The 14,589-nt window shown below is 45.1% G+C and overlaps 1 protein-coding gene across 5 annotated transcripts in view; it reads right to left on the bottom strand.

Moving 5' to 3' along the window:
* The window catches only part of LOC120908580, a 64,417-nt gene that overhangs the window by 37,799 nt on the left and 12,029 nt on the right, over nt 1-14,589 (bottom strand). For all 5 annotated transcript variants that reach the window (XM_040319752.1, XM_040319750.1, XM_040319749.1 and 2 more), the window contains exon 3: nt 24-5,631. In XM_040319752.1, coding sequence (XP_040175686.1) covers nt 24-5,531 — 5,508 coding nt within the window. In that variant the 5' untranslated portion in view covers nt 5,532-5,631. The remainder of the gene's footprint in view (nt 1-23; nt 5,632-14,589) is intronic.

Consider the following 14,589-nt stretch of genomic DNA (forward strand, 5'->3'; position numbering starts at 1 on the left):
CACGGTGCTCTGGGCACACTTACCGGTGGCGTTCGTCCATCATCCGTGTAGCCACAGTTACAGCCTTCGTCACAACATATTCGAACGAGCTCGTGTTCACCGCAGGTGCATGGCTCCTCGTCCTCCTCGTCGTACGGGCAGTCCTCCCGTATCAGTATGATGTAATCCGCTTCGAAGAATTCATTGCGCGTTTCGTCGAACACTACGCGATTTTTACGCACCGGCGGTGGCCGGTTCGGTTTCTTCAGCAGCCCCCGAAGGGTCCCGGTCGCCGTCTCACGCATCGCGCCCCCACCCGCGGCAAACGCTTCCGCCTCACTACGATACAGCGGGATCGCCTCGATCACGCACCCACAACCGTCAAAGCTACGCGCGACTCCGGCGCGCGCTTTCGGTGGCGGTGGTGGAGGTGGTATATCACGATCCTCCGCCTCGCCCGTCTTAACACTACCACTCGCACTACCGCCTGTGACACTGGGCGGACCGTTTACCACCACCACACCGGCCGAACCTGGCTCGCTTGAATCTGCGTCAGCGATTCTGGCCAACGACACTGGCAATACTGTAGCTGCACTTGCTTCCCCACGCGTACCCACGGCACGACCTTCTGCCCCACTGCACTGCACTTCTGCCCCCGACACTGTGGCACCTAATCGCGGAGTTGAATAGATTACACTTTGCCTGTCACCGACCGACACTACTCGCACCCCTTTCGGTGGCGGCGGTGGCGGTGGAGGCACTGCTGGAGGCGGACCCACCGGCAGTGGACGGGCTGGACCACGCAGCACCACCAGCAGATCGTTAGCTGCCGCCCGCTCTTGCTGCTCCTCTAGCTCCTCCTCGAGCTCATCGTAGCAGTACTTAATCCGATACACTTCCGGCTCGTAGTCCTGCAAATGGCGCGTGTCGAACTCGCAGTTCGTATGCGGATCGGCCGCCAGCAACTTTTCCAGCCGCCCAAACTCGTCCCCCCGTACTGTATCGGCCTCTTCGCTGCCCAGATAGTGGCGATGGTTGTTGTTGAGAATGTCCTCGCCAACGCCACTGAGAACAATGTGCCCTGAGGTGTCTTCCTCGTCGTCGTCGTCCTCCTCCTCCTCCTCGTCGTCGTCGTCTTCGTTGTCCTCTTCCTCGGTGGATCCACCAATCACTACCGTCTCAACCACCTCGAGCGGATCCGCAACGCGTGGCTTCCCGCCAGGAAATATTTTACAGATTTCTTCCGACTCAGCACCGCTGCTCTCCGGCGTGTCAGTGTTTCGTCGCAATTCCTCGACGGCCCGTGGCTGTCGCTGGTACCGCAGCAGCTGGTTTCGACTGCCGAGTGGGATGGTTTCCGCGGTCGAGGCACAACGTGCTGGACTAACAGTGTCCGCCGCACTGCCTCGCACTGTCTCTACGATACACTCGCTCGGCCCTTGCTGCTGCACCACGGGAGCCAGTAACGAGGGCAACGAGACAGCCTTCGACAATCCGTTCTCCTCCGCACGGCTGTTATTGTTCTTCTCTTGCCCTTCGCGGTGCCCTTCGGCAATCTCCCCTTCCTGATCTGTGCAGGATGGTTCTTGGCTGGCGGTTCTTTGTCTGCTCTGTCGCGCTAGATCCAGGCAGGACAGCGAAAGCAGCGAGGATGCAGAAAGCGACAGTAACGACGAGGACAGCGGTGGCAGGATCGGTCTAGTCCAGGATGCTCTCGCCGTTCGGTTGAGAGAAGTTGATGGCGACGGTTGCGACGTGGCGTGTGGCGCCCGATTACTGCCGTGGCTTTTGCTGTTGCTCAGCAGATAGCTCTCCGTGTCATCCTCGTCTCGGGTCGCGTCCTGCTGTAAACAACTGAGCGAGGATGTTTTCCTCGACGCTAGTAGCGCACTGCTGCCGCGACCACTGCTGGCAGACTTTCGCTCACTGCTTTCGGATGCTGAGCAAGCTGCTGACGGTGCCACTACAGCCCCGAATCCTCGCGGCGATGACGATGATGATCCCAATGACGACGTCGACGCTGACGACAATAATCCTCTCCGGCTGCGTTGGTGTGTTGGTGAACGCAAGAGCGTCACGTTCGCATCGCTACCACCGTGGCCTCTCGCAGCATCTTCCGCGGACGCACGCAACGATGGAGAGCCTGCTGCGAGTGTGTTGGTGTTGGCATAGTCCGTCGACGACGAGCGAGCGTCGGGATGGCCTGCGCACACCAGCAGCGAGGGCAGCGATCCCCCAACCGAGCGGGGCGCCTCGCCGTACCGCCGCGCACCGCCCGCCCCAAGACCAGGCGTGTCGTGCGAAAGTGACTCGCGGAAAAGCTTCTTAGTGTAGGCAAAGCCACGAAATCGCTCCTCCAGACGCTTCAGGCGCTGGCTCGCCTCAAAACACTCGATGCCACCGCTGGGAGCTTCCGCCGAATCACCGCTCGCTCTATCACTGGTGTCGTCTTGCGCAGGGTGGTATCCCTCTATCGACACGGAAACTGTGGACGAACACTTGCTTCTCGAATCGCTTTGTACGCGCTCACCAACACTCACGCCTTCGCACACTTCCTGCTCTGGGCCGTGGTCTGGCAATCCTTGGGGACGGATTTCACTGTCAATAAACTGCTCAACGAATGGTCCCGTCTGTGTGCCTTGGTGCTGGTCCCTTCGCTCGCCAGGACCTTTCACAATGCTCACACCCCCCTGTTCGTCGCCTACTCGCTGCTGACACGGAAAGCTTCTTTCGTCACTCGCTGCACCACCATCGACGTCATCGTCGATAATAATAATTCCACTGTCCGCACTGGACGGGTTGTTACGGTGGCCCGTACGCGACTGGATATCCCCCGTTCGGGAACTGCTCCCGTCCGAATCGTCGTCACCCTCCCGGTCCTGTGTGCTGGTGGCACTGTCCCTGAGCACTCGCGAGTTTTCACTGCAGTGGCAGGAGTTACTTGTTTCCCCAAAGGAAAACGGAGCCTGCTGCTGCTGCTGCTGCTGCTGCTGCTGCTGGTGATGAACACAGATGTGCGCACTGAGTGTTACCTCCACCAGCAGCGATGAGGAGGTCGAGTTGTGCTGTGGGCAGGAAGGACACTCCCTCCCTTCCGGATGATACTCGTGCTGATTTGCACAGGGACGATGCTGGCTGACCCCTTCTACGGTCGGCGGTGAGCACGTACCGTAATAATTTTCACTCTCACTGTCCGACGATAAAGGGCCCGTGGTTCGCGCCCCGTGTCCCTTCGCTGACACCTGCGTCGATTTTTCTTCACACTCCGTTGGGCAGGTTTGCACCGTGCGAGCGACGGCACCGTTCGGGGCCAGCTGGCGCTGCTGCCCTAGGCCTTTGGACCGTCGCTTCCCTTTTTCTTCGTCCTCACCGCTGGGACCAACAGCCTGCCACGGTAAGCTGCTGGCACTGACGCACTCTAATCCTCGCAACAGACTGGTGCTCTCTGGTCGCTGCTGGTGTTGTCCCTCGCCACCATCGTCGACGTAACACCGTTCGTCGATTCTCTCGCGCTCACCAGCGCTGCTATTCCACCGCTGCGAAGTTGCAGAAACCCTCCCGTCCGAAACCACTGGCCACTGTCGAGCGTTTGCTGGTGTCACTACACGCTGCACACCCTGCCCACGATTGTCGTGCTCATGGTGCGTCTGCAAATCACGTCCATCAATGCAACAAACCTCAATGTCACTACCAGCGTGCTGGAGCCGTTCATCGATCGGTACGGAAGAAAGTTTCACATTGCTCAACGTTACTACACCACGCTCGTCACAACTACTACTACTGCTGGTGCTGCTTCCATCATCGCTAGCCTCGGTCCGTCCTTTGACACTCAGTCCGCCGTCGTGAGGGTCGTGTTTCACCAGGCTGCCCTGGTGGTGTTGGTGTTTCCTGTGCCGTTCGCCGTTGATCGATTCGGTTCCGGCGCATGCGTTCGCTCGGCAAACATCCGCACGCGGCGCTCTCGCCCCGTGCCCGTCCGCTCCCGACGGTCGGATGGTGCACGCGAGAGTTTCGTCGATTCTCTGTGTGCTGGTGGTTGCTCCACCATCGGAATTTGCTGCCACGGCTGCTGGACAGATGGCGACGGTAGACTGCTCCTCGCGATGGCGCTCGTGACGACGGCGATGCTGATGATGATGATGCCGCTGACGATGACGATGACTCTCACTCTCGGCGTGTAATGGAGAGGAGCATGCGCGCTGAACCATTTCCGTTTCCAGCCACGCATCGTGCTCCGATGCTCCATGCTCGTCCCCGTCCATCGCTCGCAACCGTTGGGGACTCCATCTTCCAGCAGCTTCACTGTCAACGTGACCACTCTCAGCAGCGCTCTGCTTGCCATTGACGTTTACCCCGGCCCGTCCCGCCGCCTCATCCGCGGCGCGCAAAACATTGTCATCTGTTTGCCCAGTCTCTGTTGATATTTCATTACGAAGCAGGCAGGGTGGATGGTGCTTTGGAGTTACCTTCCGTCCGCTGCTGGCAGGATCGCTTTCATCGACCGATACCCACTGCTCGCAAACGCTCTCGGTATCGATGTCTAGTACCTCTCCATTAATCCGCACAGTCTCTTCTCCCTCTTCCTCCTCCTCCTCGGAGACTTCGCTATCTGGCAGATCTGACTCGCCGCGAGGATGCTTCACGCCATCCGACCCGTTATCGCTGTCGTAATGCCGAAATGGATCATCATCTAACAGAAATGTCACCTTTTTCACCCGACCACTTCCGGTGACGGGTCCGATTTGCGTTTCAGGCGGTGTAGCTTCCAGTAGCCCGTTGGATTCTTTCGCTAGCGTTTTTTGCACCGGCGTTTCGTTTGGTTCTGCTGCAGGCTCTTCTTGATCACTGCTGAAATCGATCAAATCGATCAAATCGTTATCACTTCCATTATCTTTCGGACCAATCTCTTCACCGTTATCGACGACCTCATTTACAGCCGAGGCGCATTGTTGTGGCCTATCAATTTTCAACTCTTCTCCGCCGTCGATAGATAATTCGTCGCCCTCGGCATGATGACCACTTTTCGAAAACGATTCCTCGACTTTATTTCTCATCCAACCGTCATGCGACAGTGCGGTAGATGGTGTTTCAAAAATATCCTTATGCCACCGCTCTAGGGTACTAGATTTAATCGGAGCAGGCTGTGTGACTGGTGCCACGGTGGCCACATTGTTTGTTATTACTTCCGGAGGTTTGCGAAGGCTGCGCTTCACAGCAACTCCCACAATGACTGGCGGTTGCTTGAGTTTGGATAGTTTTGGATGGATAAAATCAACACCTCCCGTTGTACGCAGCATTGACGATTCTTCCTTCCAATCTTCCAACGATGTCGTTTGCGATACACTGTCGTCCATCATACCATCGTCGGACTCACAAACGCTGGTAACTGCTGGTATGAGCGGAGACAACGTGAGTCCATCCCGACCGTGAACTGAGCTTCCGAAAGGATCTTGCATTGTCTTCCGGTGTGGTGGCGCATAATCCGGATCTGTGTTGATAGTAGGACCAGCACCCGGTGACGATTGTAGCAACAAAGTTTTGATCGTTTCCATGGTGTTACAAACCAATTATTCGCCACATCCCTGTTGCCGACCAATGTCATGTAACGGATGTCTTCTTTGGTATTCAATTGAGGCGCAACTGTGCGGTTGACTGAAATGATAGAACGGGGTAAAACAGGGGGTGTGAGAAGTACAAAACAAAATAAACATTACAGTCTGATGGTAGCTTAAGCTCTTTGTGAGATTTATTTAAGTTTTATTTTTCTCACGATTAACACTTGTATAATGTTTGAAGGTTTGGTAATCATATCGCATATCCCAACAGTTTCAGTGAGAATGAAACAATGCATTTTCTATATCTTCCTTCTAATGCTAAGTACTGAGCCCTACTAAAATCTTACAAACCACAGGCCGAAGAAAACCATAATACCATCGAAAAGTTTTTGTTGAAGTTACTCTTTCCTACGGTACCGGCCCTATATTGTTCATAATGCTTCCCTGAGTTACACGGAAGGAATGTCCTCGTTAACGTCAACTTTTCTGATTGCAAAACGAAATAACGAGATGAATCAAATGAAGCTTATTATTAGATATCTTTTGTACTAGCATTTTTTTTCTCAGAAAACAAAACACATAAATTGGTTGTCTTTTCAATGTTGGTAATTAAAAAGAGTACGCTACTTTTCTCGGGCACCCCCTTGGTACATTCGACAACTCGTACGACTCAATAACGTGTCGGTCGTGGGATCAATCCTCATATGGATCGTCTCCCACTAGCAAAAACTGATTATTCGGCTGTGTGGTACTGAATAAAGTCTCGAAAACCTGTAGAACCCGGCATGTCCGCGTATGACGATATGCCAAATAGAAAACACTGTTTTTCTAATTTGAGTTAAAAGTAAAAATTCATATCGTTTAATGTTTGCACACTTTAAAGCATATAAAATATCACATTAAAAAGTGTTCTTTCTATGTAATGAGTAAAATTTTGCTGCTGGTTAACAATAGTTTACGGTGGTCTCAGAATATTTTATGTATCTTACAACCACGACGAATAAATCCGTTCTGCGTTAATAAAGATTCAACATAAAGAAAAATAAACGCTAGAAAACTCATGATTATTATTGCCCCAGTTGAATGGCACGATTATTGAGCTAAAAAGCAGTGACCAAATCATCCCCTCCATCGAGCGATTTGAACGTTGTGATCTTGACCTAGCTCACTCACCGCACCTAGGTGTGGTTTTATCACATTTTGCTCTGTGAGTAAGTCGCATTGCACCAAAGCCAAAAAGTATCCCAGTTGAAACAAAAAACACGAATAAGAAACATTGCTACTTCTACGGTGTTCTGCAACCATGACCCACGTGGGTTCGTCGTAACGTACCCTACTAATCTTGACGCCCTGCAGCTGCTTGCAGGACAAAGAACAAAGAATATCGCAACGTGATTCGGAGCACTACATTTGGGGCTCCTCCCAAAACCGCTGATTGCACATACAACTAACAAAAAGGAGAAAATCAATGAACCAAAAGCTCGCTACCTTCAGCTCCAGTCGCAAGGACACTGACTTCATCAGATCTAATGAAATTTTACACCTTGCATCGCTTTCGCATCTTCGCCTTTATGCATCCAAACAGCGATAAGGGATTCTGCTTCAACACGGGACCAATGACCGTAAGCTCGCACCAGGCGTCATCATTTTAACACCATCCCTACAAACGTTGGGAGCCGAGGTCAATCCTCCGTGTGCCAGAAAACAATGCACAATCGACAAATCCTTGACCCAGGACAAAATGGCTCATGTCGCACGATACGCGCCCGACTAGGACACAGCGCAATGGGAGCAAAAGTTCGTCAAACTGCACCGAAAGAGCAACGGAGGGCATTTATGCGCTGTGTGTTTTTTGCTCGTGTTCTATGAGTTCGATCTACGTCACTCAGCATTTAGATGATATAGAATCTTGAGTGCTTGTGTGAATGTGTGCTATGATTTTTCTGGTGAGTCTGAACTATTATTAAATTAGCTTATTCCCCAGAATGCTTTATTCGTAACAAAGAAACGCTGTATACCTACATACAATGTGAAAGGTAAAACGTGTTGGAAAATGAAGCAAAGCTGCGTTTACACAAACATCAATCACAATCAACGGTGAGAACTAACGGAAATGAAACGCTGAAATTTAATTTGAATGACAAAAACGAATGACGGATTGTATGCTTTGCCAAATTGAATTTCATGCAGACGACTGTAATTTAAAGTTTCAGTTTTTACTAATTAATCATTGAATCACATCACCGAAACATGTAAAGCTACTATTTTTAAACACTTACTTGTAACACATAACAAACGGATTATTAAAGTTTTTTTTATTTGTTGAAACTAACTTCTGACACTATGGTATAAATTAATAATCCGCGACACATTTTGTTATGTTTTTTAGTTAAATTTATAACATTTATAACATAATTAAGTCTTAAAGAAACTAAGAAGAAGAAATAAGAGATAAATTTGAGTAGAAATCACAGATAAAAATAAATAAATAATCTGATAAACGTAATAAACATTCAAATCATAATAACATTTAAACAGAATCTAAACAAAACGCAAAACTCTTGGTCTAAATTCATTACCACAACAAGCTTGTTACCTTTCGTTTGGCGTCTATTCTTTCAGCGCGATTACCCAACTGATGAAATGTAAAGTACCAGAAGAGCGCCCTCGACCTTGGTATCGAAAATGAGTTTGCCGTGAACTTCGGCAACTCTAGCCCACAGCAATACGCGCTTACCTTCAAAGTTACCAATGCCACTGCCACCTGCACCTGCCACGGCGCGTCTACACGTAGCACTACCCCGAAAACTTATTTCATAGCCTATCAAAACGCTATCTGGAACCATTAACAGCTACGGCTCTTCACGGTGCTTGCTTTTTCTCGCCATCCTCCCCTGAGGGCTATATGCTAACCATGATAATGATAATCTTCCAGTCAGGAGGTTAATTTTCGCATCACAATTCTTGCACACCGGCAACAGCGGCAGAAAGGATTCGCCCCACAAATCCCTGCACAAATAGGCAAACTCGGAGGCCGAAACTCGGTCCCAGCTTATCGGTGGACTCGGTGGTATTTTAAAACAACTTCAGACAGCCTCCGCGAATAAAGCTTTTGTGCCCAGACTCGGTGGCTGGGCGAATGAAATTGTTCCAATCCAGGGCGCTAGAATGTGTTTGTTTAATTAAAAATTTAAATTGCACCTCCATCGTATGCGCCCGGCTGCGCGTATTCAAATTAACTTTTTGCCAATCAACACAATCCGACACTGTCGCTAACCTTTCGGATGGCACAGAATCGTTCGAACAAACCAACCCGTGCGGAATGTCGTACAAACCAATGGAAAGTAAGATGAGTAAGTCTACGCAGAATATCAAGAGGTGAATCGGTATTCCAACTACGACATCGGGTGCATATTTGCCCAGCATGAAAATCAAGTATGTTAGGCAAATGGTTGAACAGGTAACGTTCCTCTTGATATGTAAACTCGCAAACGGAGAACATGTTTTCCGTAACAAGTAAAATTGTGTTTGAAGTGCAAGTTCAAAGATCCATCCGAAAACACACACATTAGTAAATGGTCCCGAAATGCAATAGTACTTACTCCAAGGCGATCAGGTTTAATTTATAGGAAAAAATACTTCAAATTCTAAGAAATTTATGAATTATATTTCTAAGAACACAAAAAATACTTGAAAACTATCTGTAAATCAAATCAATTTTAATAAAACTAGCAGCGTTGAAGGGCATAAACAAATTCATAAAAAAAACATATAAAATGATGTTGTATAAAGCAGATTCAAAAATAAATATGAAATAATGTACAATTTCCATCAAACGATATTGCTGTAATAATCAATCCAGTCACGTCTAACTCAAAAAGCGTTGAACTCAATAATTCAGCAATATGTTATTTGGGGGATCCGTCACGAATCTTCCACCCACGAATGGTCAATGGCCGGTCTCTGCACTTCACACAGCTTACATGGCAACTTAACTCATGGCTGGAGAAAATCATAACCCTCAACATACCGTGTGCTATCTTTGAACCTAAGAGAAACTTGTAACGCCAACAAACGTCCCAGTGCCGTTTACCGCAAAAGACTGCCCTGGGTCGGAATTTCGTCGTAAGAATCCATTTCACTCTGTGATACAATAATTCTATTCAAATTAATTTACATAAACTTTTGCTGCCTCTCGCCGCAACTCCTTGGTTTGTAATTGATGGTTACTTTTATGGTTTTGTCGAGACCCGAGCCATCGGAGTTTGAAAGGTAAGGATGCAGGAAATTGCTGTCCCGCTTAAACGAACCCTTGTTTTAAATATTCGGAAAACATGTCGTACCAATGTTTTATTCATAGAGTTCATTCTAACCATCTGGCTCAGGATGTCTTAGGCATCATGAGCAACATTAAAAGTTCACTGTTGTAATGGCACCCTTGACCTAGGCATTTGCAAAAGCTTCCTTTTTTTTCTTAGCACGCCTAAAATACATCAAATTATTCAAATATAATCCAGACTAAATGGCACATATATTTGCTCAGAAAACATAACCCAATAAACTCACGATAAGGCACGAAAAATAATCACCATGCCCTTGCAAGGCTAAACGGCAAAACGAAACACATCATAACTGTAAAGTAAAAATGTATGTAAAATGTAAATGATTACTACCCACAAAAAAAAAGCCAAACGAATGAAGTTTGCTTTCTCCATGCATTTATGGCAGGAAAAGTTTATCAAACAGTCATTAAAAAAATAAACATCCAACTTTTGTACCCGGCCTCTTTCAAATACTTTGCAAGTTGAAAAGCATTCCGCGTTTAAGTAACAAACAGAACTCATCAACAATCCGACAAAAAAATACACACAGTCAACGGAAATGATCCAACAAACGAAAAGTTCGCTACATCCATCGCGCAAGACGCTCGGAATCGTACAGGCCTCAAAAAGCCTCCAAAGTCAACCCTCACTGCCAAACTCACTACCCATCCAATTGGCTCCCCGTGTGCGCTGAGCATATGGATCATTACCGCAGCATAGATCATCACTGATGATAAACTGCTTACATAAAAATCTCCCGCACAGCCAATAATAACAAATAAATAACGACCCACCAACCCCTGTTTCGCCCGAATCCGGTTCAATCGTTCGTTTGCACCACGCTTCACGTTCCATGTTTACGATGAATGTTTTAAATTCTGCACCACGTTTCCCATCGGTCGAGAGATGTTTCCCATCTCGCCTTCCAACAGTTGGTTACCCGATTAAAACGAACCACACGCTCATCCCTCCATCCGCACCCGGCGTGGAGCTTATCTTTGTCTTTCGGGAAGCCTGAGAATCGCCATTGAATGTGCATTACTTCTTCTGTGTGCACTTTTTTTTCGTGTTGTTGCAGTCTCGTTTTCATTTGTTTACATCTATTCTTTGCTTTTCCTCACCACGCTGAACGTCATGCAGGTGTGATGTTGCATTGATTATCGCATATGCACATGCGGCATAGGGATGGTCGGTGTCTATTTACTAGTGATATAACGTAAATAAAGTTCGCATAACATTTCTAGAAAACTATCCTTATTTACACTAATCTAATATTTTCAAATAACGTATTGAATTGTTATGTTCTAGGTCAACTTCTGGAAATGAATGAATCTAAATCTAATTCAACTAAAAATTACCTAATATTGGCTCCTTCTATATTTAAAGCCAGAAAGCTGAAATTTTCAGCCTGTCAGTAGAATAGTATTCATCATCTGGGTGGTATCAATTTGACAATTATGAACCGCCGTATTGTATTTCAGCAAAGTTATAGTATTTTTATGAAATTTTAACAAATCGATTCATTATTTTTACCTTTCTTCCGCTAACCGCTAACCTGATGGCGCCTGCGACGAATTGGTGTTTGTTTACATATTTTTCAAGCTAAAATAATCTAGGCTGAAAATCAGAGGCTAGTTTTGTGTGATGTTTTTTATTGAGTGTTGACATGATTTCAGTCAAACTAGTGTCAAACTACATGTAACACATCTAACTAATATCGTAAAAGCCCCCATTGGTTAAAACGAAAATTATTCAACTACAGTGGAACCCCTCATCACGAGTTTAATCCGTCCCAGTTACTGACTCGTTATATGAAAAACTTGTTATGCGAGAGGTTCTTTTACATATGATAATTTGTTCCAGGACAGTACAAGTAGAATCCAATTTAAATAGACCCTCGAATATTTTAAACTCTGTAAATAAACAAATCATGAAATGTTCGCTAGCCTAATACTATCCTTGACTATTATTTGCTTCTTTACATTTTATTGAGATTATTTAAAAGTTGCCAAAAACTAGTCCGCTTAAAAGCTTTAAAGACTGCCAACACTTTCGAAGTTGTGTCGTGTTCTGTATTATTTTCGGATTTATTAATTGATATAACCGAACTCAAATGATTAATAGTTTGTTGAGGATTAAATCAGAAGAAATTCAATATAAATGTCGATTTACTGTTTTGAATCCATCGATGGGTTCGACACGTAGATTATATTTAGCCTATGGGCTGGACTTTACGGATCCATAATCGGCAGAATATTATAAAACTGCTAGACTGTTCCATTGTCGTGATGTCAAAATCATGACGAAGCATATAGTCCTGGACAGAGCAGAGCTATTAGTGGAAATATCATGTCGCGGTGCATAATTTTCCATAAATTTTGAATTATCAAATGCATCACCGGCACACATTCTCACTACTGCATGGGGGTGCCAAGAAGGTAGCAAACACTTTTTAAGCTAGCGTAACGCTTCGCTTATCACATACACCTGCATGTGTGTGTGTGTGTGTCTGTGAGCGAATGTGGGCGCCAGTTTACTTCCGAATGCGCACGTTCTGCAACAGTGCACATTCCCACGCTGCAAGGTAAGACACTCTTACTGATTGTACACATTCAATGGACCAGCAGTGCATGTTTGAACTATGACGAAAGGTGCGAAATAATTGATAAGTATTTAACTAAACCATGAAACACTTCATATCTATTCCGCTTTCCGCGGTATAATTTCAAAATATCATAAGTAAAAAATAAATTTCAATTGATACAACAACAAGATATAACATGTATTCCGGTCCGTGGGCCGGTCTGGTGGTACAGTCGTCAACTCGTAAGACTTTAACAACATGCCCGTCATGATGGGTTCAAGTCCCGAATAGACCGTGCCCCCATATATGTAGGACTGACTATCCTGCTATGGTAACAATAAGTCACTGAAAGCCAAGCTCACTTCGCCAAGTGGGTACAGGCTGGCCTTCACCGACAGCGGTTGTTGTGCCAAAGAAGAAGAAGAACTTGCATTAAGCAATAATGAAAGCACCAATAAAGATACATAAAAATGTTTGTAAATACTAGTTTTCCACACGTAATGCTTTAAAAAGTTAAATATAATTTAAAAACTCATGAGTCATGACGCATAGCATGAAAATTGTCTACCAAAACACACACAGAAAAACTAATTACCAATCCAATTCGAGCGCCCAATAATACATTTTTTTCTGCGCAATTGATCATAACAAGGAAGCTATTCCTCCTCTTCAATACACCTACTCTCTTGTTGCATAATTTTCTTCGTCAATGTTTATTTAGAAGTAAACATCATCCCAAAAGTTCACACCCTTGATTGATTGTAAGCTTTTCCATGAATCGCATACTACGTGTAGCCAATCGAAGAATCCTCTTTCACAATCAGCCTCTCGGCACCAATCAATCATCAACAATGCACCACGGACTCACGACCGTTACCAGATAAGCCTACATTACCGGAAGAGCATTAGCTGGCGCGAAGATTACACCCAATCGCTGATGAGTGCACAATGGGCAGTTTAGAACAAATTTCGGGATAAAATTATTTTTGCAAAAATTATTAGTTTTTATCGTTTGTAGTAAAGTATTATGACAGTAAATAACATTTTATATGTAGTTCGCATCCATTCCACCAGGTGGTGCTACATAAAATAGTGTTTTAAGAGATCTTTGCTTAGGTACATTAATTTTGTGTGTTTTTTTATCTTGTATTTGTTGTTTCTAATAGTATGAACCATTTTTGAATATACTGTAATATTCCATAGTATATGAACAAAACATAATAATTTTGAATAAGATAATATTTTCTGCTTTTTATAGGACAATTGTAGCTGATTCTCATCACTTTTACTAACAGTTAGTACAAATATTAAAAATTTACATACACAATTTGGGGGGATGCTATAAAAAGCTCCTGACCTCTAGTTCACATTTCTAAAGAACTGAATAACGGCATTTGAATAATTAGACAGAGCAGGTACATTGAATTAAAGTAGTTCCCAAATTAGTAATGAAAAGCAGCACATATTGTTTGTCTTTGGAGGTTAAAATTTTATATCTGTTGTTTAAAAAAAATAGGAATTACACATTTTTCTGAGCATTGATATCAAACAATATTCATCCAATACTTTTCCAAGTATTGCCTTCATAAGGGGTAATAAAACAAAAAATCTGATGTTCTTGGTTTTACAACTTTTTGAAAAAAATCTGAATTCAACGATAACTACAAATAAAGTATTTACATCATTTGTAAAATTAAACACTGCCTTTGTTTTATTGCGTGTAGCTACTGATATTGAACTGGTTAACGAATCAGATGAATACAGCTCATTATACAAAATGTCCTTCTGGATGCATTTTCTTTCTTGCAAAATGTTTTTTGTAGCATACTCCCCTCTATCCTTATATTTAGTTTGTCATGACTTTTGGGAGTTTTTTCTCCCTAAACGCCAATAGATGCTGGTTCATTCATAACGTTTTCCTGTTATGCATCTAATTTTAGAATTATTTTCCTTACATCCGTCTATAATCTGAAATATGACCAAAAGGTATTTGGTTCTGATTTGCTTCATTATATTTATTAATAAAGTTAGGTTAGAATAGAAATTTACATATAAGATAAGTACTTGAGCTGAAACTAAGATACACAGCTTCGTAAAGGAAATTAAAGGTGATTAAAAGCACGTAGAATATATTTTTGTAGAATACACG

Source organism: Anopheles arabiensis, chromosome 2, assembly GCF_016920715.1.
Source record: "Anopheles arabiensis isolate DONGOLA chromosome 2, AaraD3, whole genome shotgun sequence".
Classification (NCBI taxonomy): Eukaryota; Metazoa; Arthropoda; class Insecta; order Diptera; family Culicidae; genus Anopheles; species Anopheles arabiensis.